Source organism: Ursus americanus, chromosome 28 (genome assembly GCF_024610735.1).
Source record: "Ursus americanus isolate L20-20 chromosome 28, mUrsAme1.1.p, whole genome shotgun sequence".
NCBI classification, from domain to species: Eukaryota; Metazoa; Chordata; class Mammalia; order Carnivora; family Ursidae; genus Ursus; species Ursus americanus.
In genome coordinates, this window is record NC_142154.1 from 4,075,982 (window position 1) to 4,101,007 (window position 25,026).

The window sequence follows — 25,026 nt, forward strand, 5'->3', positions numbered from 1 at the left end:
ATTGGGTCTCCAGGTGCTGCGCCTCCTTCCCGCTCTAGGAACCCCAGCGATGTGACACAGCCTCCTCTTCAGTCCCCTGTTTTCCTTCCACGGCGCGGGGGAGCATCCGTGGCTGTGTCTGGAATGAGAGGAGCCCCTAGAAGCCCTTCCATGGAGACTTTGTGGTCGGGAGGGTGAGGGAAGGCGCTCTGCTTCTCCCAGAAGGTTGTCCCACCCTCAGTCCAGAGGCCACCACCCACCCCCGGACCCGGAGGTGCATCAAGCTCCTCTCTAGGACTGGAGGCTCCCCAACCGGTAGGGGGAAGGGGACGGGGATCTCCGCGGGATGCGGGCGGGGCCAGATCCTGCGGCAAGCCCCGCCCTCTCCGCGGACACGCCCTCCGCTCCGCAGGCGCCGGTGCCTTTAAGAGCCTCACGGCGCGGCCCTGATTGATAAATCCGCACGCTGCCTCGGCTCGCGCGGATTGCGGCCTCTGCGGGGCCCGGCCTGCGCTCGCTTCCTCGGCCCCAGCCTCCGCCCCGGCGAAGAGCTCTCCCCTGCCGCCCCATGTCGGCCGCTCCGGCCTACGGCGAGGACAAGGGCGGCTCCGCCGGCCCCGGGGAGCCCGAGTATGGCCACGACCCGGCGAGCGGCGGCATCTTCTCCTCCGACTACAAGCGGTGAGGGAGCCCGCGGTGCGCCGGCACCATGGACAGCGCCCCGGCTCGCGGACCGGAAGCCCTGCCCCCTCCCGCGGTGGCCGAGCCGGGCGCCCCCAGTCCCCCGCTCCGGCGCCCCGCGCCATGGCCCAGCCGGGACCCGGGGAGGGGCTGCAGGCCGGCGGGGGAGGGCCCGACCCTCTCGGCCCGGGCGTGCCTGCAGTCTGTGGGTTTGCACTACAGGTTCCCGCCTTCTTCGCGCCGGGCGAGCTGGCTCCAGAAGATCGCGGGGGAGGGGTCAGCGTCCGTGAGCTCGAGCCTGGGGCCTGTCTGGGAAGGCCGGCCCTGCCTGTGCCCTCGGAACCTCCCAGGCCCGGCCCCTCCCCATTTTCCTCATTCTGGCCCCACGCTTGCGCCCCCATCTCCCATCTGGCCGGCGCTCACACACTCCTGCTTCCCACCTTGCCCCTAGAGTTCAGCCCCACCTGGACTTCCCACTCTTCTCCTCCACCTTTGGCTCACTCGTTGGTTCTTTCGTTTATTTGTAAATCCTGAAACAAGCATCTGTAAGGGGCTGCTGTATCCATTCTCATACTAGTCACTGTGAATACAGGCGTGAACCTGATCGTCCTCTAGTTGCTCTAGGGGGGAGCACAGAGGAAGAATCCGTGTTGTGGGAGTGTCGGAGGGATTAGAGGAGCTGGTCCCTGGCCCTGGAGGACAGGGTCAGGGGAGAGGGAAGGATGTTCCATGCAGAGGAAGGAGCTTGTAGGGAGGTGGGGAGATGGAGAGCCAGGTCACAGGTTTTGTGGGTGCTAGTATGGTATGGCCCAAATCGCTGTGCAAGCCCCTGGTGTGACCAGAAATGAGGGTGGGAAGATGCCAAGGCGCTGAAGGGTTCTGAGCAGGTGATATCACATTTGCATTTTAGAAGGATTCTAGGCTGGATTGTGGAGAAGAGATGGGGTTGTGCTGGTTTGAGCAGGAGACAAGGGAGGGGGCGGGTGTTGAAGTTGGGAGTGGGGGACATGAGGGTGGTCTAGACTCTGAGAGGGGCAGAGGATTTGAGGGCTATTGAGGTGGTAGAAGTCACAGACCTGATGATTAACTGGGGGGAGAAGATAAGGGTAATACTCAGGCTACTATTTCTTGCAACTGGATATATGGTAGTGCCATACAGTGTGACTGGAAATAAAGACGTTACAAGCCAATTGGTGAAAATAATGTTGAGCCCAGCTTTTGACAGGCTGAGACTGTAAACTCTGAGGGATATTCAAGCCTAGGAGGTAGCTGGATTTTAGGATTTGGATACCAGGAGAGATTACTAACATGTATGTATTAATCAAAGCCACAGAAGGAAGTTAAGATAACCCAGGGGAGTAGATGAAAGAGTTCAGACAGTGCACAGAGATGAACCTTAAAGACACAGACATTAGGGATGACCAGAATACAGGGAGAAAATGTTTCAAGGTAACTGAGAAAAAGTAAACCAAAGACAGGAGGAAAACAAAATGTGATTTCAAGAAGGAGGAGGCAATCAGCAAGGTCAACTCAAACAAGGGAAAGAAATCATGACCGTTAGTTTGACAAAGAGCAGGTCAACGCTGCCCTGCTCTACTCCCCAACTCCTGTCCTGGGGGACAAGTCTGGCAACATCAGAAGAGAGGGAGCTAGATTATTTTTCCCCAATATTCTATTATGAGCAATGTTAAACATACAAAAAAGTTGAGTGCATAATACAAGGAATACATGAATACCCTCCATCTAGATTCAACCACTGTTGACATGTGCCATATTTGCTAAATTTATATAACCCTCTAGCCATAAATAGTTTCGGCTGAACCATGTAAGTTCCAGACATCATGGCCCCTCAGCCCTAAATTCTTATCAGTGTCTAAAACCAGGTTAAAATGAGTAGAGGAGAAAATCAGATGTGAATAAATAAAACACAGGGAATGGGAAATTTGCTTTCCGGAAGTCTGTAAGGGGGAGAGAAAAAAGAGTTGCTGGAGGAGATCAAGAAGGTTTATGTTATTTGTGTTGTTATTTTTGTTTATTATCAGGATGGGAGAGCAAGTCTAACTGCTGATGGGAAGGAGCCAGTAGTGTGGGAGAGGCTGAAGGGAACTGAAGGTGCAGGGACCCCTGGGTGATGGGAGGGGAGGCGTACAGAGCTGGGTGGGAGGACTGTGCTGGCTTGGGGAGGATCGCTGCTCAGGGGGAGGAGGGCAGGAGGAGAGGAGAGGCAGGTGTTTGGAAGCTGTAGGGGATTTTATCTGAGGCCTTTCGTTTTCTGTGAGAAGCAGGTGGTGAAGCTCTAAGAGCAAGAGAGCAAGGCTGTGGGTGGGGATTTGAGGCACATCGAGGGGGTTTGAAATGCAGCGAATAAAGCCAACTACTCCTGGCAGGGTAGGGGCAGCACGGACAGGAGGGCCAGGGGTGTGAGTGAGAGAGTGGCTGAAGGGAAGGCGGGGGGGGGGGGGTGCTGGGCCAGGGAGGGAGGAAGTAGCGATCAGAGAAGGCTGATAGGAAGGAAGGAATCAAGGAACTGGTTCTGGGTTTGGGTCAGAGTGGGAAGGAGGTGTACAGGATTTCTGAGGAAGAACAGTTCTGGGGCGGCAGAGGTCCAGATGTGACAGGACAGTGGAGGTGAGGAGGGCAGCCCTCACCTCTGTCTGGATCAGCTCTCCCCTGACCCCCGTGCCCCCTGGCCGGAGACCGGGGTGGCTTAGTCCCCAGTCCCTACCTTCCTCCCCCCTCTTGAGTCCTGTCTCCGAGCAGTGAAAAGGAAACCAGAGCCTCCTTCCCTGCCAGTGTCTGGTTTCTGAGTTTCGGGGGCGGGCCGTCTAGGACAGCGACAGGCGTCCCTGGCTCCCCGGTCAGCTCAGTCTCCTCTCAGAGCAGGACCTGGTGCCCAATGCAGCGACTCCTGCAGCTCCCTGGGGCCGTGGGGAGGCCAGGGGGCAGAGGGGCCTGCGGGGCGGACCAGGAGGCTGCCAGCCCCGTGCTGGCCCCTGAAGGCGGCCCCCCACCCTGGTACCAGGCCTTGCAGCCTGAGGAGCTGCGGTGGCTGCAGGCCCCAGAGGAAGACACAGCCCCGGAAGCGTCCCTGGAAGGCCCTTGCCCAGAGCCTGGCCAGAGCCAGAGCCAGAGCCAGCCGCTAAGGTACAGAAGAACTCCCGGGGACCCTCACCCCGACGTCAGGCAGGCTAGCGGTGGGCAGCTGCTGCTCTCAGCTCAGCTCTTCCAAGCCCCGCCTCCTCAGGAGGAAGGGGGCTGGGATTTAGGGGCGGGGCGGGGGGGGGTTGTCGGGGCACAACGTGGGGGCTGAGGGTATGAGGGGGGTGAACTTAACTCCAGCAGCTCTCTGGGGAGCAGGATAGTGTAGTGGTCCCACCTTGGCCTCCCCCTCCCAGGTCCTGGCTGAAGTGCGCTCTGGGGGAGGTTCAGAGAGGACTACCGCACAGTCCCCCCCTCCCCCGTTTAGTGGATTGGGGTTCTGGTGGTGAGGAGAAGGAGGAAGAGGAAGGTGTGTATCAGGGGAGACGAGCACGTCCGGCCTCAGGGCCGCGTTCCGCTCCCTGGCTGGGCCCCTGGAGCGTCCCTCAGGCCAGGCCAGGGGTCAGGGCAGAGTGAACGCGGTGTAAGGGGATCCGAGCTCCGGACGCTCCTGTTTCCTGGCTTCAGAGCGCGGCTGTCTGTCCCTCGCCTCCTCTCCCTCTAGGGCACACAAGCTGGTGCCGCGAAGATGGGGGACCCGGGGTAGCATGTGATGGGCCTGCCTGGGCTCCGGGTGCTGTGTACCCACAACCCCTCCGCTCCCCCAGTCCCCCCTGCTCCGGGGCCCCGAGAGCAGGCACGAGGCCGGGATCGGGGGCGGGGTGTGGGCGATGCGGCGCAGCCCCGGGGCGGGGCACTTGACAGGGGCCTGTGGCATTTCTAGGAGGGGTGAGGACACCGCCGTGAGCAAGTCGGCTTTAGGGAACACCCAGAGTGAAAGGGGGCCGGGCAAACCCCGACTGCTCCCGGCGAGGTCGCCCCAGGCAGACCCGTCAGAAGGAGGCCTCGGAGGATCCGTGAGGCCGCGTGTATTTGATCCTAGAAGCCTGAGTTCACCCAGGAGACGGGTGGACACTGGGGAATGAGACCAGAGCGACAGTTTAGTCCGGAGGGTGTCTGTGTCCGTGGTGTGTGTTGGGGGGCACATGGGGGGGCACTGCGTGGGCTGTGCGTGTCCGATGAGGGCGTGGGGGAGGACGGAGGGGGCTCGTGGGGATGCGTGTGTGTTTGCGGGTGTCTGGGGATGGTGGGTGAGGTGTGTATCGGTGGATATGTGGGCTTTTGTGTGGAGAGTGATTTTGTAGGAAGTGTTGGAATGTGAGGTATGTGTCTGCGACTGGGTTTCTGGGGGGGGTTGCAGGTGTGTGTCTGCAGGGAGTTTTTGTGGGTGTGTGTGGGTTTATGTATGAATTGTATGTGTCTGGGGGTGCAAGTGTGTCTGGGGTATGTGGATATATCTATGGGGTGTAGGCGTGAGGGTGTAGGTATGTCTTTGGGACATTGTTGTGTTTGTGGGGTGTAGGCATTTCTCTGGGGATATGGTTATGTCTGTGGGGTGCAGGTTTGTCTGGGAGTGTGGGTATGTCTGTGGGATACAGGTGAGTCTGTAGGGTACAGCTGTGTCTGTGGGGGTAGAGCTGTGTCTGTGGGGGTACAGATGTGTCTGTGGGGGTGCAGGTATGTCTGTGGGGTGCTGGTGTGTCTGTAGGGTGCTGGTGTGTTTGTGGGAGGTTGTGGGGATGTCTGGGGTATAGGTGTGTCTGTGGAGGTACACGTGTGTCTGTGGGGTACAGGTGAGTCTGTGGGGTATAGGTATGTCTGTGGGGTACAGGTGAGTCTGTGGGGTATAGGTATGTCTGTGGGGATATCTGGGGTGCAGGTGTGTCGGTGGGGTACTGGTCTGTGTGGGTATGGGAGTGTCTGTGGGGTGCTGGTGTGTCTGGGGGATACAGGTATGTCTGCGGGGATGTCTGGGGTACAGGTGTGTCTGTGGGGATGTGGGGATGTCTGGGGTGCAGTGTGTCTGTGAGGGGCACAGTTGTGTCTGGAGGATACAGGTATGTCTGCGGGGATGTCTGGGGTATAGGTGTGTCTGTGGGGATGTGGGAATGTCTGGGGTGCAGTGTGTCTGTGGGGGGCACAGGTGTGTCTGGGGGTGTGGGGATGTCTGTGGACTGAGGTGTATCTGTGGGGGAGATATGGGAGTGTCTGGGGTCCGTGTTGGGTGTTGGGGTGCGTAGGTGTTTGTGGGGTGTGAGCTGACCGTGAGGTGTATGTATGGAGGAACCTGGCAGTTCAGTGGTGTGCGTTTGTCCACTGGGGATGGTGGTGCCCGGCTTTCATTCTCCCCGCAGCCCCAGTGCTGCCCAGGCCCGGCTGAACAGTTTGTCCCTCTTTCTCTACTCCGGTTGTCCTGAGCTCTGGCCCTTAGGATTTGACCACTTAGTTTGTGTCTGGGAGAGTGAGAAGATCCTCTGATTTGGGGGGCATCCCCCAAGTGAGGGAATTGTGGATCAACAGGGCTGGGGCTGGAGATCGTCTGCCTTCACACGACAGCTAGCCAGGCCTCTGTGTTCTGGAAAGCATCATCTTTCTCCTCCGCTTTCCGTCAAAAAATCTGTTCAGGAAAGACACTTTCTAGAACCCTTGGAGGAACATCCATTTCCTAGCACAACTTCCGTCCTTTCTGAATGTATGTGGGCACGCAGGCTCTTCTGTAGAATGCAGCCCGAGGACCAGGCGTGTGTCATGTCAGTTCTTCTCTTCCTCTGAGCCTTCGTCGCTTCCTCGTCTCTCAGCACCAGCCTCACGTGTGCCTGTCTGTGACTATCGTCACGCTCTGCCCTGCTATCACTGCTCCCTCCGATTTCTGATTTTTTGTTGTTTCTAAATGTTTCACTGCTTTTTGATCTCTACTGTTGGTGATACCTTTCTAGACTGGGTTCTCCTGCCTGGGTCAACAGCTGTGGGTTATCAGAGTATCGTCCAGGAGATGAGAGAACTGTGCAGGACACACACACAGCTGCTCACCACATTTTGGAGCTGTTTTGGCAACACATGAGCCCATCAGTTGTCCCACAGCTGTATCAGCTCTGTATAGACACATTTTTTTTCGATGAGTTTATTAATAGTTCTCTGTTCACTTCTTCGACTGCCAGCCTCTAGACCTCTGAGTATGGTTGGGCAGGTTGTTCACTGCACAAGGGCACCTGGCCAAGGAATACCAGACTATACTCCACTCATGGAATGGGGAGCAACAGCCCAGGGCTACGTCTGCTTGGATGGTGGATATGCTTGCAGCAGCCCTGACAATGAATGCTGATATAGACCTTAAATTGATATCAGTACTTTATTTTGGATATTAAATTTTTATTTGCCATATCCCAAATATTTTCCTTTTGTTGGTATTATAGGCTGGATGGTGTCCCCTTCAAATTCCTATGTTGAAGTCCTAACCCCCAGTACCTCAGAAAATGATTGTATTTGGAGAAGGGGTCTTTAAAGAGGTGATTATGTTAAAATGAGGTCATTAGGGCCCTAATCTAATCTGATTGGTGTCCTTATAAGAGGAGGAAATTTGAACACAGGGACACGTAGAGGTAAGACCAGGTGCAGATACAGGAAGACAGCCATCTACAAGCCAAGGAGAGATGTCTCAGAACTGACACCATGGCAGACTTCTAGCCTCTAAAATTGTGAGAGAATAAATTTAGGTTGTGAAAGCCACCTGGTGTGTGGCATTTTGTCACAGCAACCCCAGCAAACAAATACAGTTGCCCTGTTTGTTTCTTTTCTTAAATTTAGTTTTATATACCAAAGTTAAAAAAAAATTAAACCTTAGCCATTTGGTTACTGACCACTTTATGACCTTGAAAATAAAAATTTCCCCTTCTACTTCCATATTTAAAAATCATTTCACAATTAGCCACAGATGTGGGGTTTATTTTGGTCCGAGACTCGTGTACAAGTCCAATCCTTGCTGCGTAGCAGTTCTCCCAGCAGCATCTACGTATGGGAAGAAAAGGTTCTTCCTTCCACTGTCCAGTTACTCGTTCCTAATGTATCGATCTAGATCCATTTATGAACTTGCCCCCATGACCTTTGACTTTCTATTTTTAACCTGGTATCATGGAGTTTTTGTCATGGCCATGTTTTGCGTTTGGAATTCCTGGAGGGTGAGTTGTCTGTCAGTGCTCCATTGTTCTCTTCTTTCCCCAAACTATTCTGGAGTTCTTAATCTATTAATTTTTTTTTTCTCCAGGCAAATTTTGCTGCCACTTCAGGAAGTTTGACAAAATGCCTTCATTGAAATTTCAATGGACATTGCATGGAATTTATGTATTGGCCCGAGGACTGCCTCTATTCCCTTCAGCTGCGTGCCAAGGGAGCATTTATCAAATATTCATATATTTCTCCCAGGAGGGTTTTATAACATCCTGGAATCACTGTTGAATGTTAAGTGACAGCACTGGCTTTTGTTGTGAGGCCATCTCCGTAGATTCTGGAGCTCCTGGGACCCACCCAGTCCTTGGAGTGAGATCTGTCTATGGAGTCTGGGCCTGGGAACACACCTGGGCCGGGGCAAGAACATCCTCTTCCTGTTTTGACACCAACTCCTTTCCACTAGCTCCAGATCCTTCCTATCTCTGACTGGCCATTTTCTGGGCGGGTTCTGTACCTTTCCCACCCCAGACCGTTCCTCTTGGCTTCTGGCTCTAGGTCCCTGGCTGTATGGGTTTCCTAGGCCTGCTGGAACAAAGTGCCGCAGGTGGTTTAGAACAACAAATGTATTGTCTCATGGAGCCAGAGCCTAGAAGTCCAAAATCAAGGTGTCGGCAGGGCCATGCTCCCTCTGAAACCTGTAGGGGGATCCTTCCTCGCCCCTTCCTGGCTTCTGGTGGGTTCCTGGCAATCCTTGGTCGTCCTTGACTTGTAAGTGGATCACCCCAGTCCTCTGTCTTCACCTGGCATTCTCCCTGTGTCTCCCTCTCCGCATGACTATCTTCTTAGAAGAACACCAGAAACACCGTGTCAGCCATACCGGTGTGACTCCATCCTCGTTAGAAGCGCCGCCACTCTGTTTCCAAAAGGGCCACATCCTGGAGTGCTGGGGGTTAGGACTTCAACATATCCTTTTTAAGGGAGACCCAATTCAACCCGAACCATGGGCTGGCCCACGTTTCTCCCGACCCCAAGGCCCCTGCCCATGTCGCTTCTTTCTGCCAGGATCCTCCTGACGGTTATCCCCGCCCCCACCCTCGTACCCTCTGCTGACCTCCTGTGCCTCCCCACCCCTCAGGCATGACGACCTGAAGGAGATGCTGGACACCAACAAAGATTCCCTCAAGCTGGAGGCCATGAAGAGGATCGTGGCCGTGAGTGGGGAAGGACGTCCTCGGGGCGGGGGGCTGGCAGGCAGGGATCAAAGAGCAGCTCTCCTTGGCTCCTTGTGGACCTTCCCCTAATAAGTGTGGGCCTCCTGCCTTTTCCTCCCCATCCCTGGACCCCACCACCCAGATGATCGCCCGGGGAAAGAATGCCTCAGACCTGTTTCCCGCTGTGGTGAAGAACGTGGCCTGCAAGAACATAGAGGTGAGCACCCCCCAGGGAGGGTCCTCTCACGCCCACTGACATCCGGAATAAACTCCTGCTGGTTGGGGTGAGGAGGAGAGCAATCCAGCCCCTGGGGGTCTGACTGGCTCAGAATGCCCCGATTCAGGAGAAGACACTGTTTATATGTCCCTGAACCAGATGTGGGTCCAAGTGAAGGACCCGGGGCACACTGGGGACGCTCTCCCCCCACTGGAAGAACGTATCCACGCGACCACAGCCGCCAGGCAACGACATCTCACGGGGTAGGGGGTGCAGTCCCGCTGAGAAACCCGCTCTCCCCAGGTGAAGAAGCTTGTCTACGTGTACCTGGTGCGCTACGCCGAGGAGCAACAGGACCTGGCCCTGCTGTCCATCTCCACCTTCCAACGCGGCCTCAAGGTCAGAGGTCTCAGTTTGCCTCCCCGGCGCCCTGGGTCTTGTGGACGCTGTGTTCCAGGAGCAGGCCCAGGGAGAGGCCGGTGCCTGGGGGAACAGCCTGGAGGCCCATTCCTACCTGCCTAGCGTGGGGAGGGTCCACGTCAGAAGAGGACCAGCGGGACCCTCAGAGGGTGGAGGCCAGCTCAGAAGGGGCATGAGACACGGAGTGGGTGCCCAGAGACCGTGGCGCTCCTCCTCTGAGGAGCCTGTGATAATGGCTGCCACAAATAGGATCCACTTGAGCCCCTGAAGGTGGAGAGCCCTGGGCTCCCTCCCCCGTTGGTGTAAGGGAATTACGGCCCACAACCAGGCAGAAGTGAACCTCCTTAAGACAGGATTCTGTGAGGGGGCGGCTGACCTGGCTCCCGGCCTCTGTGTGTCAGAGCCTTGGCACCGGCAGGGGTTCCTAGTCTGGGCTTCTGTGGAGAACAATGACTTTGGAACTTGGGAAGGAGGGTAGAAGGGGTTACTGAAAACAAATAAGCTCTACCCAGAGGAAAACAACGAAGTTTACCCTGTAGGAGAGCGGCCTCAGACACGGGGGTTGGGTTCAAAAGTCAGCGCAGACGCCATAAACACATGACCGTCCATTTCCAGTGAGTTCAGTTCAACCGATTATTCCTCTAGAGTTGAAACAAGGTGATCGTTCTTCTTTCTTCTTTTTTTTTAACTTATTTATTTTCTAGAGAGAGAGCATGGGCGGGAGGGGCAGAGGGAGAGAGAGAGAGTCCCCAGCAGACTCCCCACTGAGCATGGAGCCCAATGCGGGGCTAGACTCCAGGACCCTTAGATTATGACCTGAGCAGAAACCAAGAGTCCGAGGCTTAACCCACTGCACCACCCAGGCGTCCCAAGGGGATGGATCTTCTGTTTAGCATCAGAAGTGGTTGACTTGCCTTAGATGCCCCAGTGGATGCAAAACACCCGCTTTTAAAGACTGGATCACGTCTGTTGAAATGAAAGGCTCTTGGAGGCATGTAGAAATTGAAATTACCTGGGGCACCTGCGTGGCTCAGTGGGTTGAGCATCTGACTTGATTTTGGCTCAGGTCATGATCTCAGGGTCATGGGATGGAGCCCCTCATCGGTCTCTGCACTCAGAGGGGAGCCTGCTTGGGATTCTCTCTCTCTCTCTCTCTGTCCCTCCCTCTCTCTGTCCCTCCCCTGCCTTCTCCCCTCCCTAGGAAAAAAAAAAAAAAAGAAATCACCTAAGGGAAGGGGCGTAGGAATGGCCGGGGGGCTGAATCCCCTCATACTATTTTAACTGAATATTATCACCTTTTGTTTTGCATATGACACGCACACGTGCTAGCATCCACTGTGTGCTTTTCTGGCCGGTACATCTCAAGGGTCCAGAAGCCAGTATCACTGCCATTCTGTTCTCTCTCTACTTCAGCGTTTCCGGCACTGATTATAACCACTAATTCCCGTAGTCTTCCCACACATTTAGTTCACATTCCAGTGAGAGCGTCTCTGAAGGGTCCAGCTCACCTCGTCATGTCCCCTGGTTCTGTAGGTCGCTGGGCAGCCTGAGGACTGACTCCCCGGATCCGGGCTCAGCCCTGGGTCACTGTGCTGTGGCCAGCAGGAGAGGCTGACCGCGTCTGCTCCTCTGAGACGGGGTAGCAAGCATGGCCACGGGCACATACCGTTCATTCAGACCACAATACCTGGGTATCTCTATGCTGTGCATCGTGCTAGGTTAATATTCAAAGTCAAAACCATAGGATCGATCTATCTAGATTGGCAACTGATCTTTTGATTTGAATCAGGGTTAAATCATTTTATAAGAACCATTCTAGGAGTTTTGCACATCGATCTGCAGGCTTTACAGTCTGGCCCTTTTCCCCTTTGAGAAAACCAGAGCCCCCTTAGTCCACTCAATGCAATGATTTCCCTAGAACAGTGGTCAGCAAACTTTTTCTGTGTGCCGCCAGACAGTAATTTAGGCTTTGTAGGCCACATAGCCTAAACCCTGCAACCACTCAACTCTGCCCTTGAAGTGTGTAAGAAGCCATAAATGAGTGGGCCTGGCCGGGTTCCAATAAATTTTTATTGATAAAAAAGGCAGGAGACAGATTTGGCCTGAGGGCTGTAGTGTCCCAACCTTTGCTCTAGAACCTATGTCTGACAGGTCCTCTCCAGCGACAGAGATGTCACTCCTTCATAAGGCAACTCGCTGCATCTTAAGACAACTATAACTTCTTTTTTAAACCGTTATATTCTGTCAAAACCTCCATAGCTATAATTTTTTAAAATTTATTTCAGACTCCCAAAAGGCACAAAGAATAATATAATGAATATCTATATGCCAAGCATAAGAAATGGAAAATTTATCAACAGCAAAAGCCCCCTATGTATCTTCTCTTGTTTATCATTCATGTGCCTGTTTCTATTCTCTTACTACTCATTTATGCATTCCTAAATAGCATACTATTGTTTTGTAAATCATATCACATGATATCTGTGTTCCTCTGAAACTCATTTTCCTTCTATTGTTGTTAATAACTCTGGGCTCTCCTATATATTAGAACCATTCACTTCCATTGAGGATTCTCCCTTCTTTCTATCAATCCAGGCTGAGACTGTGTTTGCTTTCTTAGCAGCCCACGTATGTGGTTGGCTCAATTCAGACAAAATTCCAGTGGGTAGATAATCTAGGTCTCCCTACAGCCTGTCTTGATGCAGTTGGTCCCTTGAATCCCCTGTGAAACCCTATCACAGTTCATTTTATTGGTTTAGCACAGCGCCCAGTTCAGGGTGATTCTGAATCTTAGTTCTTGTCCTCTTGATTTTGTGTCTTCCTCCAAGATGTTGAGTCGCTGCACAAACCAGGGCAATAGATTGGGTCCCATGGTGTATCATGTTTCCAGGATGACGCCAATCTGTTAATAAACCTTCCCCAAGTACGATGTTTTACCAAGTTGTGGATCCACCTAACTGTACAGTCAGCTGGCGTTTTCCTATCTTGTTAGAAAGGATCTTATTCAATAGCAGAAAAATTTCTTAACACCTTTTACTTGCAAAGGGCTGTGGAGCTACAGAGACAAAATAGACATCAATTCTGCTCTTAAAATGCTTGCATATTAAGTGAAACAAAAGGCCTGCATCAAAAATAGCCAGCCAGGAAACGCTACACCAATGCCTTTCTAAAATTGAGACCCACAGTGTTAATATCGACCAGCCTCGTTACTCTATCAAAAAGGAAAATGTTTTTTTTTTAAGTAACTTCCTGTGAATCCATAATGATTTCCAAATAAAAGGGAAAAAATAGGTTAGAGCAGTAGATAGGATATAATTTGACTCTAAGAAAATACAGACTCCTGCTTTTTAAATAAGTACTTCTAAACCATGTGTTTAAAAATCAGTTCTAGAATTTTGACAGGGATTACCATCACTGTGCCCATGGATCTTCTCTTTCTCCATTTTAGAACATCAGGGAGGCATCTGCCCATTACTGTGCTGGCACCTCTCCCGTTGTCCACCATTCTCTAAAATTCACAGCAATTTACAGCTAGTGCTGCTGCTGTTGCTCTCGCATGATCGCAATGCACTGTGTCTAAGGCTCTTCTCGGGTGTGTATTGGATGCAACAGGAGCAAAGAGGAGGGGCCTATGCACCTATTTTAAACACTGGAGAAAGAGGAAGAAGAGCAACTTTTGGGAGGTTGCTGGGGGGAAGGAGTGCTAATGATGAACTCTGGAAAGGAGGCCAGTGTGAACTTGCTGGCAGTCACCTCTGGCATAAATACAAAGACACCCCCCCCCCCAACTCCCACCCAAGGACCAGCAGGTGTTTCAGGAACTTTAGGCATTCTAAAAGACTTTTTGTCTTCCTGAAAGTGAAGCAACCCGTCTCCACGACTGTTAACAGTGTCAGATTTCTGCAGTGGGTCCAAGAGTCAGTTATCTCAAGTGATGCCCCCCCCCCCCCCCAGGTCCCTAGCACTGGCACATTGTTCAGGGAGTCAGGGAGGCAAGAACCTCTGGCAGCTAGGGACAGTGAGTTCCATAGGTGTGGCCTTTGTGCTCTCTCAGGGCTCTGCCTCCACCTCTGTTCCTAGGACCCCAACCAGTTGATTCGTGCCAGTGCCCTCCGCGTCCTCTCTAGCATCCGGGTGCCCATCATCGTGCCCATCATGATGCTGGCCATCAAGGAAGCTGCCTCGGACATGTCACCCTACGTGCGGAAAACAGCTGCTCATGCCATCCCTAAACTCTACAGGTATGCCCCAACCCAGCCCTTTCCTCCTCAGGGGAGTGGTTCCCAAGCCCCCAGCCCACCCCTGGGCTCTCCCAAGCCTTGCAGATTGCTCTTCTTTTACACTTTGGATGGTTTAAGATGGTTTGGGGGAACTGATAGCGATGGAGAACAGTGGTGGTGGCAGGTCACACCTCTACCAGTAAGGTTGGGGTGGGGGAGGTGAGCACAGTTTGGGCAGACATTGGGAAGACTGGAGATGGGGGGAGAGACAAATCCCTCTCGACCGTTTCTCCTTCAGTTTGGATTCTGACCAGAAGGACCAGCTGATCGAGGTCATTGAGAAGCTTCTGGCCGACAAGACCACGGTGTGTACATGGGCACGCACGGATGGGTGGTGGAAAGGAGCGGGACGGAGGCCCTCTGCCCTTCTTGTTCACCCTCTCTTGCCACTGTCCGTTCCCCAGCTGGTGGCGGGCAGCGTGGTGATGGCCTTTGAGGAGGTGTGCCCGGAGCGCATCGACCTGATTCACAAGAACTACCGGAAACTCTGCAACCTGCTCATCGACGTGGAGGAGTGGGGCCAGGTGGTCATCATCAGCATGCTCACCCGCTACGCGCGCACGCAGTTCCTGAGCCCCACCCAGAACGTGAGTGAGCCCGGGCCCCAGCAGCGTGGGTAGGAGGGCGGCCGGGAGGAGGCGCCCACCGCCTCCGCCCACCTCCCCGTCTCCGCCTAGGAATCGCTGCTGGAGGAGAACCCCGAGAAAGCCTTCTACGGCTCCGAAGAGGATGAGGCCAAAGGCCCGGGTTCGGAGGAGGCGGCCACCACAGCGCTGCCTGCCCGCAAGCCCTACGTCATGGACCCCGACCACCGGCTGCTGCTGCGCAACACGAAGCCGCTGCTGCAGAGCCGCAGCGCCGCTGTGGTCATGGCGGTGGCGCAGCTCTACTTCCACCTGGCGCCCAAGGCAGAGGTGGGCGTCATCGCCAAGGCGCTCGTGCGCCTGCTGCGCAGCCACAGGTGCGTGCTGCCCGCCCACGCGGGGAGGGGTGGTGGGCCGGCCCGCCCCCGCCCACACCGCGGACTGTCCCGCCCCTGCCCCGCCCACACGGGATGGATGGGTGGGTGGGCTGGCCCGCCCCCGCCCACACTAGGGGCTGACCTGCCTCTGCCCCGCCCACACGGGGGGATGGGTGGGTGGGCCGGCCCGCCCCGCCCACACCGCAGACTGCCCCGCCCCTGCCCCGCCCACACGGGGGGATGGGTGGGTGGGCCGGCCCGCCCCGCCCACACCGCAGACTGCCCCGCCCCTGCCCCGCCCACACGGGGGATGGGTGGGTGGGCTGGCCCGCCCCGCCCACCCTGGGGGCTGACCAGCCTCGGCCGGCGCCGCCTACTGGGGAGGGGTGGGCAGGCCCCCCCAGCTTTTCTCGGACCCTGGGTGCACACATCATTCCCCACACCTTCGCCCACAGCCCCCGCCCCCACCCCGTGCTGACCCCATTCTTGCTCTCCCCCCACTGGTGCCCTCCCCTCCCTCCTATTTGGCCCACCTCCCTTCCCTCCACTCCCTGGCCCTTGTCCGGGGGAGGGGCCCAGGTACCCTTGACCTGTTCTCTCCGTAGTGAGGTGCAGTACGTGGTGCTCCAGAACGTGGCCACCATGTCCATCAAGCGCCGGGTGAGCATGTCCTGCGCGCGCAGTCCGACGAGCGGCGCGCGTGGGTGTGGGCGGCCACGGGGAAGGGCAGGCTGGGGGATGCCTTAGCTGTGCAGAGCATGGCGAAGGGGAGACCCCCCAAGCGCAGGAGGATGAGCAGGGCCTGGATCCTGAGGGCCGCTGGGGGAGGAAAGCCTGGAGAAGAAAGACGCGGTCAGATCTGAGAGGGAGGTGGGAAGGACAGAGCTGCGGCAGGAAGGATCCTGCGCCTGGGGTCAGGAGAGGTGGGGCAGGTCTAGGGCTGCGATGGAGCTCCCCGGGGCCGCCTCTCTCGCGCCAGGGTATGTTCGAGCCCTACCTGAAGAGCTTCTACATCAGATCCACCGACCCTACCCAGATCAAGATCCTGAAGGTGAGTGATGGACAGACGTGCACACCGCCTTTCCGCCTCACTCCCACCCCCGCTGACCCACTCAGATATCCACATGGCCACCGTGGTGCCTGCCTGTTTCTGGGGCTGGGCCCATGGCTGCTCCAGCCAGAAGTGTTTGCTCAGGAAGCCAGGCTGCTGAGAGTGGGAAGGGAACTGCCCTTGGCCTATCACCTGTTAGACATCTGCCACTTTCCGCATGTAAAGTAGGCTGATTTTCATAGTAAACTCAGGAAACATACATTTTCTCCATCTTATAAAAATGTAGACCCAAGGTCACTAGCGCAGAGTCAGTCCTGCTGACTCCAGAATTCCTCCTTTGCCCCCACTGTGGTCTCCTGTCTTCCACCCACAGTGTTCCTTTCCCCACACATCTACCCCCTCCGGCTTTCACGAAAACATACACCCACAGAAGAAGTGTCAGGAGCCCGTACCCACATTCCATTCCTGCTCTGCCTCCTCATTGCTGAGTAACTTCATTCAGCAGCAGTTAACCCTGACTCTCTGAACATCTATGCATCAGTCACAGCTGGATCTAGGGGATATGAGAGATGGCAAACTCATCAGACACCTTGCCCTTTGGAGCTCACAGTCTAGTGGGGTGAGGAGGAGACACTGAGCAGCTAATCACAAAACAAATGTGAAAATCCACTTGAGAAATGGGGTAAGAAAGAGAAGTGCAGAGGGCTGTCAGAGCATAGAGTAGGAGGCCCTGATCTAGTCTGGCGTCAGGGAAGCTTTCCTCCAGGAGGTGAGGCTTGAGCTGAGGCCTGAGAAACGAACGTGAATTGTCTAGGTGAATGCAGGGACAGGAATGGCAAGAACTGCTTCACACAGAAGAAACAATAGATGCAAAGGCCCTGAGGCAGGAAGAGGTCTGACGAAAAGCCAGTATGACTGCCAGTGTGACTGCGGTGTTTAGGGCAAGGGGGAGAGCAGTGTGAGAACAGAGGTAGAGAGCAGTCAGCTCATTCGGGGATTTATAGACCATGGCAAGGATGTTGCTCTTTATCCTAAAAGCAACAGGAGGCATTGTTCTCAGTGGAGGCGGAGCGGTGGCATGCTCATGCTATCTCCTAGCCCTCTCTGTCAGGGAATCCGTGTAAGAGGCAAACTGGTGCTCCTGCATTTTGGACAAGTTTCACAATCTGTCATTTCCTTCATCAGTTTAAGGATGATGCAGGGCTGTCCGTAGGCTTGTTTTCCGGTCTGTGAAGTGTGTTTGGAATGAGGGGTTATGAAAGCACAGAAAGCCCACTGGCCACCCTGCCCGTTTTCTGCCTCCCTGCAGCTGGAAGTGTTGACCAACCTGGCCAGTGAGACCAACATCCCTACCGTCCTACGGGAATTCCAGGTACGGGTCAGAGCCCAGCTCCCACGAGAGGGACCCAAGGAGTTGCCCTGCAGCTCCTTGTGCTCAGTGACAATCGTCCTGATGGGCCACCCTTCTCTTAAGAGCCGGAAGCAGAGAAACGGTTGTCTTAGACCCCCTCCCAGGGTCTTCTGCTGGCTTTGGGCCAGGAAATCACTGCATGATGGGTAAGGGTGTCACTCCCTCTCCCAGAGTTTAATTTCTGTCATGACGAGTCATTGAATGAGGGGTGACAGGCTTCCCCGAAGGTCACCCTCAGGCCTGCAGAATCACAGAGGGTCACTGCCAGCAGAGGTCACTCTGTCGTGGTGTCCCACAGACCTACATCCGCAGCATGGACAAGGACTTTGTAGCAGCCACGATCCAGGCCATCGGACGCTGTGCAACTAACATAGGCCGAGTCCGTGACACCTGCCTCAACGGCCTGGTGCAGCTGCTGTCCAACCGTGACGGTCAGTGTTTATCTGCGTGTCCACCTGTGATGAGCAGAGGGTATCCACCTGTCTGTCCGGCCACAATTCGTGTTCATCTGTCGGTCCACCTCAGTTAGCGTCTAAGTGTTGCTATGTCTCTGAGGGCCACTGGAGGAGTGCAGGGGGGGTGTGGAAGAGAGCCAAAGGTCCAGGGGCATTGCAGGCGTGCACGTCCCCCCGCGTGTGGCCGTCTGACCGCCCTGGGGCCCACACACTCATTTCCCGGCGCCCAGAGCTCGTGGTGGCAGAGTCCGTGGTCGTCATCAAGAAGCTGCTGCAGATGCAGCCCGCACAGCACGGAGAGATCATCAAACACCTGGCCAAGCTCACAGACAGCATCCAGGTGAGGCAGTAACCCCGCTTTCCCTCCCATCCCAGCATCCTCCCTGGGATTTCAAAACCCCGTCCTTAAACACTCTAGCCTTCCACACCTTCCATACTGGCTCCAAAAGGTCTGCAGGCGGAAAGGGGGAAAGAGGAGGCCAAGATTCGCTTTCCCCTTGAGGATCTCTCGCTGAGCTCCAGGGCCTGTACCACCTACCGCTTGTGTTTTCTCTGAAGCTGTGGCCGAACGGGGCTGATTGACAGACCTCGTGGTTTTCTGTTGCATTGCTAGGTTGAAACATTCAAATGAGGCAGTCCTTGAAGCTTCAGGAAGAATAACATGGAAGTAAAACACCAGAAAATCAGTCTTCTAAACCAAACCAGGACTGACTTTGGGGCTTGAAAGCTGTGCCCAGGCTAGGGAACCCCTAGAGAAGAGGGGAGACGCTGCCCAGGAAATGCTCACCTTCTATTTATTTATTTATTTATTTATTTATTTATTTATTTATTTATTTTTTAAGATTTTATTTATTTTATTTATTTGACAGAGATAGAGACAGCCAGCGAGAGAGGGAACACAAGCAGGGGGAGTGGGAGAGGAAGAAGCAGGCTCCCAGCGGAGGAGCCTGATGTGGGGCTCGATCCCAGAACGCCGGGATCACGCCCTGAGCCGAAGGCAGACGCTTAACTGCTGTGCCACCCAGGCGCCCCTCACCTTTTAATCTCTCCCCCACCAACTCCCTGGCCCATTTCCAGAGAACGCCACTGTTCATGGGCTAGCACAGATGGAAGGAAAGCCATTTCCCTGGCAGGCCACACACCCACGCACACGTCCGCACGTACCCCAGTCCTGACCCCTCTCACATACCTGCAGGTGCCCATGGCCCGAGCCAGCATCCTGTGGCTCATCGGCGAGTACTGTGAGCACGTCCCCAAGATTGCACCTGACGTCTTGAGAAAAATGGCCAAGTCCTTCACGGCAGAAGAGGACATTGTCAAGCTGCAGGTCATCAATCTGGCAGCCAAGCTCTACCTGACCAACTCCAAGCAGGTAAGGATTGAGAGATGCCCCCTGACACGTGCTGGGCCCCAGGAATGGCCCAAGCAGTAAGTCGTGGGCCCTCACCAGGCAGGTGTGGACTCCAGCATCTCTTTCTAAAGAGAGTTCAGGGCAAGTGTCTAGTGTATCTAGGTAACCAGTGTCCTCCCAGTGTCCACAACTACTCTGAGGACCCAAGGGCCGCTAGGGATGGTGGCCGTAGTTGAAGAGGCTCTCCTATGGGGCTGTGACCAGTCTGCTTATGTGAGCGTTCCTGCTTGCTGCCTTTGGGACAATAGGGCCGTAAAGAACCACAGTGGAGTGGGACTGAGGGAGGGGCCAGTGATGATGGTCACTGGTGGGAGAACATGAGTCCTAGGAGATGTGGTCTGTCCTTCCTCCCAAAGCATAGCAGTGTTTGGCCAGTCTGTGCTCGGGCTGGGGTGGTACTGGCGTCCACTGTCGTTCTCAAGGTTAAAGGTTATGAGAGGTACCATAGGCAAGGGTATGGCTCTTGCTGGATATCAGGATATTAAAAGTTTATTGAGTGTCCAGGAGATTGTCCTAAGAATAATGTGTAACGTGCAGAGTTTTCAAGGTGTTGGAGAGGCCAAGCACTATGACCGTTCCACACTCACTGCCCCTCTCAGTTACGTGAGGTAGGGATCGGCAAACTATCACCCGTGGACCAAATCCGGCCTGCTGCCTGTGTTTGTAAATAAAGTTTTATTGGGACACAGGCATGTTCATTTGTTTATTGTAGATTTTGTGCCACAACAGCAGAGTTTCCTCGTTGTGAGGGCGCATAGGGTCCACAAAGTCTGAAATAGTTACTCTCTGCCCTTTCTGGAAAAAGTTTGGTGACCTGTAGGGCTGAGTATCTGGGCGGGTGGCTGGGGTCAGCAGCGTGGCTGTGCCCTGGAGATGGTGACGTCCCTGCCTGCAAGTGGCCTCTTTGCCATCCCATCGAGTCTTTGGATGGTGGCACTTGTGTTTCTTCAGCAGCTCCTTTGATCCCTGGTGGCTCTGGTGGGCCCCAGGGACTTAAGCTGGGGAGGCAGGGCCATCAGGGCCTGGGCCGCTCATCAGGAGTCGAAACAGGCAGCAGTCACACATGGGAGCAATGAGGGACGGGGTCTGTGAGTGACAGAATCGTGGGAGAAGCAGGTTGGAAAGAGAAGTTAGAACACTCGCTGAACAAATATTTGTGTGCCTCCTTTGTTCAGAGGGGAGGAAGGAACAGGTGGGAGGAACATTTGAAAAGATGAAGCACGTGGGTGGGGAGCCACCCAGATGGGCTGAGGACCGAGCAGGACTCCTGAGCCCCTGGATGGTGACGTGTGGTGTCTGATGTCGGCACGTTCTCATAAGCCCGGGTGTGTCCCCACGGCATTGCCCCCAGCTGTCACTGTTAGCTGCACGTGCATTTGCTCGTTGCTTCGTTTAACAGAGGTTTCCTGAGTGCTCACAATGCCTGGCGCTGTGGTGTGTCCTGGGATAGTGACAGTGAACGGGACACGTGTACTGGCCTCCAAATGCTCGCAGCCAAGTAGGGGAAGCAGTACAAGGCACAGAGCAGTAAGAACGGGCTGGCACAGGAGTGTGGGTACGGCCAGCGGAACCCCTCTCCTGGACAGGACACGGGGGCCTGCCCCCCCCCCCGCAGGGCAACCGCGTAGGCTGTTCAGGCAAATGGACCCTGACTCCAGGCGCCCTTCACCTGAACGTGGGTCCTCCCAGGCACAGGCCCTTTAGGATGGTTCTTTGATTCAATAGAGATTTTCTCCTCCCTCCGATCCTCCCTTTTTCCATTTTTTTTTTCCTTCCCAGCCTGTTCTCAGAGAGGTGGAAAAAAGGGAATCGTTGGCATATCAGGAAGGGGGAGGTTTGGTTGTGCATATGGATGTGTGTGCAAAATAGTGGTGATGCTTCCCCCTCCTGGTTCCATGGGGGACATTCTGGGCCTGCTAAGGGCCACAGCAATCCCAGCCATTCCCAGCTTACTGGCGCCCAGCACGTGCCGGATCGTGGCCCGGGCCGAGGGGATGGCCGTAGCTCTGCCTGCTAAGGCTCGGCGGGGAGTCAGGGTCCAGGCCAGAGGCCACAAAAGCTCTGATAATAATGTGCTGACAGAGGGCTTGGGGCGGCAGCAGCAGGGAAGGTGGGCCTCACAGCACCTGGGGTCTGACACCCTGGGCAACTTTCGGCAGTGCGGGCAGTGCGTTTGCTTTTTGTATGCCCGCTGAGACGGGTGGGAGGAGGGTCAGCTCGGAGCATGGTGGGAGCTCAAATCTGGCTTCTACAGTAGATGGGAGCTTTTGATAAAGTTCTGCAGAATTAAAAAAAAAAAGGAACTTTTTTTTTATATCTTAATGGTCATGCATGATTGTCATAACATATTTGGAAAAACCCAGAAAAATAATAATTAAAATTTAAAGTAACCATAGGTCTACCACTTAGAAAAGATCACCATTAATCTTATATTTTTTTTAGCTTTTAAAAAAGCATTTCTGGTGCCTGTATATGGTCATTCAAAAGTTACACATCGGTGTCTTGTTCAATATTTTAACTTTTTCATTTCTCTTTCCTTCCAATGCCTTTGTATTGAGAAAGGGGTTTCCCATTCATAGATCAATTAAGAATTGCACCTATAATTTCCTCTAGATTTCAATTTTTGTATTTTTTAATCCATCATAGTAGTTTTCTCTTGATGTCTAACAAGTTACCGTAAACTTAGGGGCTTAAAACAATGTGCTTATTTTCTCACAATTTCTGTGGGTTGAGAGTCAAGGCATGACTTCATTGGGTCGCATGCAAGGCTACCATTGAGATGTTGGTGAAATCTGGGTTCCCATCTGGGGCTCTGCGGGGAAGGGTTCACTTCCAAGTTGGCATGGTTGGTGCTTGGATGCAGTTCCTTGGGATGGTGGGACCGAGGCCCTGGCTTCTTGCTGGAGACTGCCCTTAGTTCGAGAGACCGCCCCCAGTTCCTCGCCAAGGGGGGCTCCCAACACAGCTGTTTATTTCTTCAAAGAAACAGGGAAAAAGGTCTCTAGAGCAAGTCTTACATAATGAAACTTAATCATGGGTTTACGTTTCACCCCCGTCACCTTTGCCATAGCCTATTGGTCAGAGCGAGTTTCAGGGCTTGCCCACACTCACGGAGAGAGGATTACATAAAAGCATAAGCACCAGGAGGCAGGGATTGTGGGGGAGGACCTTAAACTCTGTGTGGCACGTCCATCTAGAGCTTATTTTTATACGTGAGGTCAGGATATTTTGTTTTCGTGTTTTGAAGAGCCAGTGGCCCAGTGTGATTTAACAGGTGGTTGCAAGGTAGCGGATATGTTGACATCGGTTCTTGAAAAGGACTCCATGTTCTCCACTTCAAAGTCCCCCCTGGAAGCTGGAGCCCACGGGTCCATGGGAACCTTGTTCCATTCTCGGTGCCCTGACGCAGGTCTCTTAGGCCCTCTTGAGCCGCCCGTAAAGCCTGCACATCCTGGCTGAGCAAGGTGAGGGTCTTGGTGGTGCAGACTGGATGCTATGATTTCTGGTGAATGGGTCCTTGGGATGGAGAAGGGTAATGAATCATTATAAGCAAATCCTGCGGTGACAAGGGTGGTGAACCAGCCCCTTCCTGTGTTGATTGTTGATACGCAGTTAAGACTGCGGACAGATGGCTCCAAATCCTTAACACTTCTTTCCAGAACTAGGCAGGGACTTGGGGGAAGGAGAGTCTGATCAGCCAGCTGGGAAGTCTATAGAAGGGAAATCAGCAGCTCCCCCAGGGTTACCTGAGTCAGCCGTGTCCTTGGCCGATGTCCATAAACCTCAGGAAACACCAGGGTGGGTTCTGGACTCCCTGTGCTCATTCCAGCCGCCCCAGGCACTCTGGCTGTGGGGACGTGAGGTCTGTGTACTTGGTGGCTCCGACTGTCTCGCTCACAAGAGGTGGAGAGCCGGACAGGGGCAACTGTCTTCCGTCAGCAGGGAGGCGGTGCCGGGGAGCAGGCGGACGGCCGGCTCTGGCGGGCCCAGGCCTAGAAGCTGCGCTGACTGACTTCTTAGCCTGAGGGAAGTCACTTCCAACTCTGCTTCTCCTCTGGAAGTGGGGGCAGCGGCGCCTACCCTCAGAAGGGCTGTGACGTTACGGGAGATCGCGTGAAGCCCCTTACACAGCACACGGTGCTAGCAGGCCTCCATAAGTGACGTCTGCTGCCTGTCAGGCTGTGGACTCGGGGCAGAGTAGGCCAGGATCAAGGCAGAAATCAAGATTTTGGGTCCGGGGATGTGGCTGCCTCCATTGTAGACAGTGGACCCCACAGGAGTCCTGCAAACCCATAGGCAACTGCAGTTTGCTCTGATCTCATTAGAACCTTCTAGGAGAGGTCACAGCCTCTGAGATGCTGGGCTGCTCAGAATGTACCATGTGGGTCAATGGGCATGAGGACAGCCCCTGCCAAGGGGATTCCCATGTGTCCCCACCTCTTCTGTTATCTACTTTTCCTCTGTGTGGTGGAGGCTGGGAACTGTGAGATTTCCAGTAGAATGTTCCAGACCTCTGCTCACCCTGGCACCCTACAGTAACGAGGCTGGCCCAGCCTGGAGTAGGGGAGGTAGGAGCCGGGCCTGGGACAGTGGGGACCCCAGCCTGAGGAAGAATGGAGGCCATGGCCAAGAGGGAGGAGATGCCAAAAGGGTGACTTCTGCTGGGGGCACAGCAGTTGTCGGAGCTGGGGTCAGGAGCAGGGCCGGGGATGGGAGGGGAAACGCAGAGTGGTATGACCGCAGGTGGGAGGGGGAGTGGTGAAGGCAGCTGGCCGGCAAGTGTCAGTTTATGGAATCTGCTGCAGGGCCCCCCCGTGTCCCCACCTCTCGTCCCCCAGACCAAGCTGCTGACCCAGTACGTGCTGAGTCTGGCCAAGTACGACCAGAACTATGACATCCGTGACCGAGCACGCTTCACCCGGCAGCTGATTGTCCCTTCAGAGCAGGGGGGAGCCCTCAGCCGCCATGCCAAGAAGCTCTTCCTGGCACCCAAACCAGCCCCCGTCTTGGAGTCATCCTTCAAAGGTGGGAGCTGAAATCAAGGGTGACCTCCTGGGGGAGGGGGAGGAATTGGCCAGGACCCCAGAGCCAGACTGTGACCCTGAGGTCCCAGTCTTAGCCAGACATCAGGACTACTGGAGAAATGCCTCCCCCCCAGCCCACCCCTTTTGCCTGTCCTGCAGCTCCTGGGGCTTACTCACCCACTCAGCCACAACCAGCACCAGCGTCATCTTGCCTGAGCCCCTGCCCTCCCTGCCAGCATGGGCTCCTGGCTCCTCTCCTGTTGGGCTCCCCCGTCCACCTCCCTCCCTGAGCCAGCACTAGATAGCGAGATGTAAATACCAAGGGCCCAGGAAGGCAGGAAATCAAACAGCATTCAGAGGAGAGGTGTCTGTTTGTAAGGGTCCTGAGAAAGAAGTTGCCGGCACTCTGAGCTGTCCCTGGAGCTCAGCCCAAATGCTGGGCCTTCAGCCTTGCCTTTGTCCTTGGGCTCATCTCCTGTGACAGGAGCCTGGAGAGAGGTCGGGTGGGGGAAGGTCCTCCGGCTGGCTCTCTGGACCTCGGAATCTACATAGGAGGGGAACCTCCACAAAGCTCGTTTTTCCTGGGTGTCTTTTTGTTCTGCTTTTTCTCTTCCCTGGACCTCAGGAATAAGGAGATTCTGAGGGATGGGACAGATATGAAAATCTCCCAGGAAGGAGGAAGTCCCTTTCTCCTTCCCGACACCATCCCCACTCTGTGTTGC

At 54.8% G+C, this 25,026-nt stretch overlaps 1 protein-coding gene across 5 annotated transcripts in view; it reads left to right on the top strand.

The window, feature by feature from the left end:
- The window catches only part of AP3B2 (adaptor related protein complex 3 subunit beta 2), a 61,058-nt gene that overhangs the window by 28,992 nt on the left and 7,040 nt on the right, over window positions 1–25,026 (top strand). For 2 of the 5 annotated variants that reach the window (XM_087856595.1, XM_045812996.2), the window contains 14 exons: window positions 8,999–9,074; window positions 9,217–9,291; window positions 9,595–9,690; window positions 13,792–13,952; window positions 14,230–14,296; window positions 14,396–14,578; window positions 14,669–14,952; window positions 15,558–15,612; window positions 15,932–16,003; window positions 17,313–17,375; window positions 17,713–17,845; window positions 18,100–18,209; window positions 19,065–19,241; window positions 24,119–24,305. In XM_087856595.1, the coding sequence (XP_087712721.1) occupies window positions 9,018–9,074; window positions 9,217–9,291; window positions 9,595–9,690; window positions 13,792–13,952; window positions 14,230–14,296; window positions 14,396–14,578; window positions 14,669–14,952; window positions 15,558–15,612; window positions 15,932–16,003; window positions 17,313–17,375; window positions 17,713–17,845; window positions 18,100–18,209; window positions 19,065–19,241; window positions 24,119–24,305 (1,720 nt within the window). In that variant the 5' untranslated portion in view covers window positions 8,999–9,017. Of the gene's footprint in view, window positions 1–433; window positions 661–3,157; window positions 3,805–4,572; window positions 4,827–8,998; window positions 9,075–9,216; window positions 9,292–9,594; window positions 9,691–13,791; window positions 13,953–14,229; window positions 14,297–14,395; window positions 14,579–14,668; window positions 14,953–15,557; window positions 15,613–15,931; window positions 16,004–17,312; window positions 17,376–17,712; window positions 17,846–18,099; window positions 18,210–19,064; window positions 19,242–24,118; window positions 24,306–25,026 lie in introns of those variants that run through there. The other 3 variants (XM_045812995.2, XM_045812993.2, XM_045812998.2) reach the window with 3 other exon arrangements.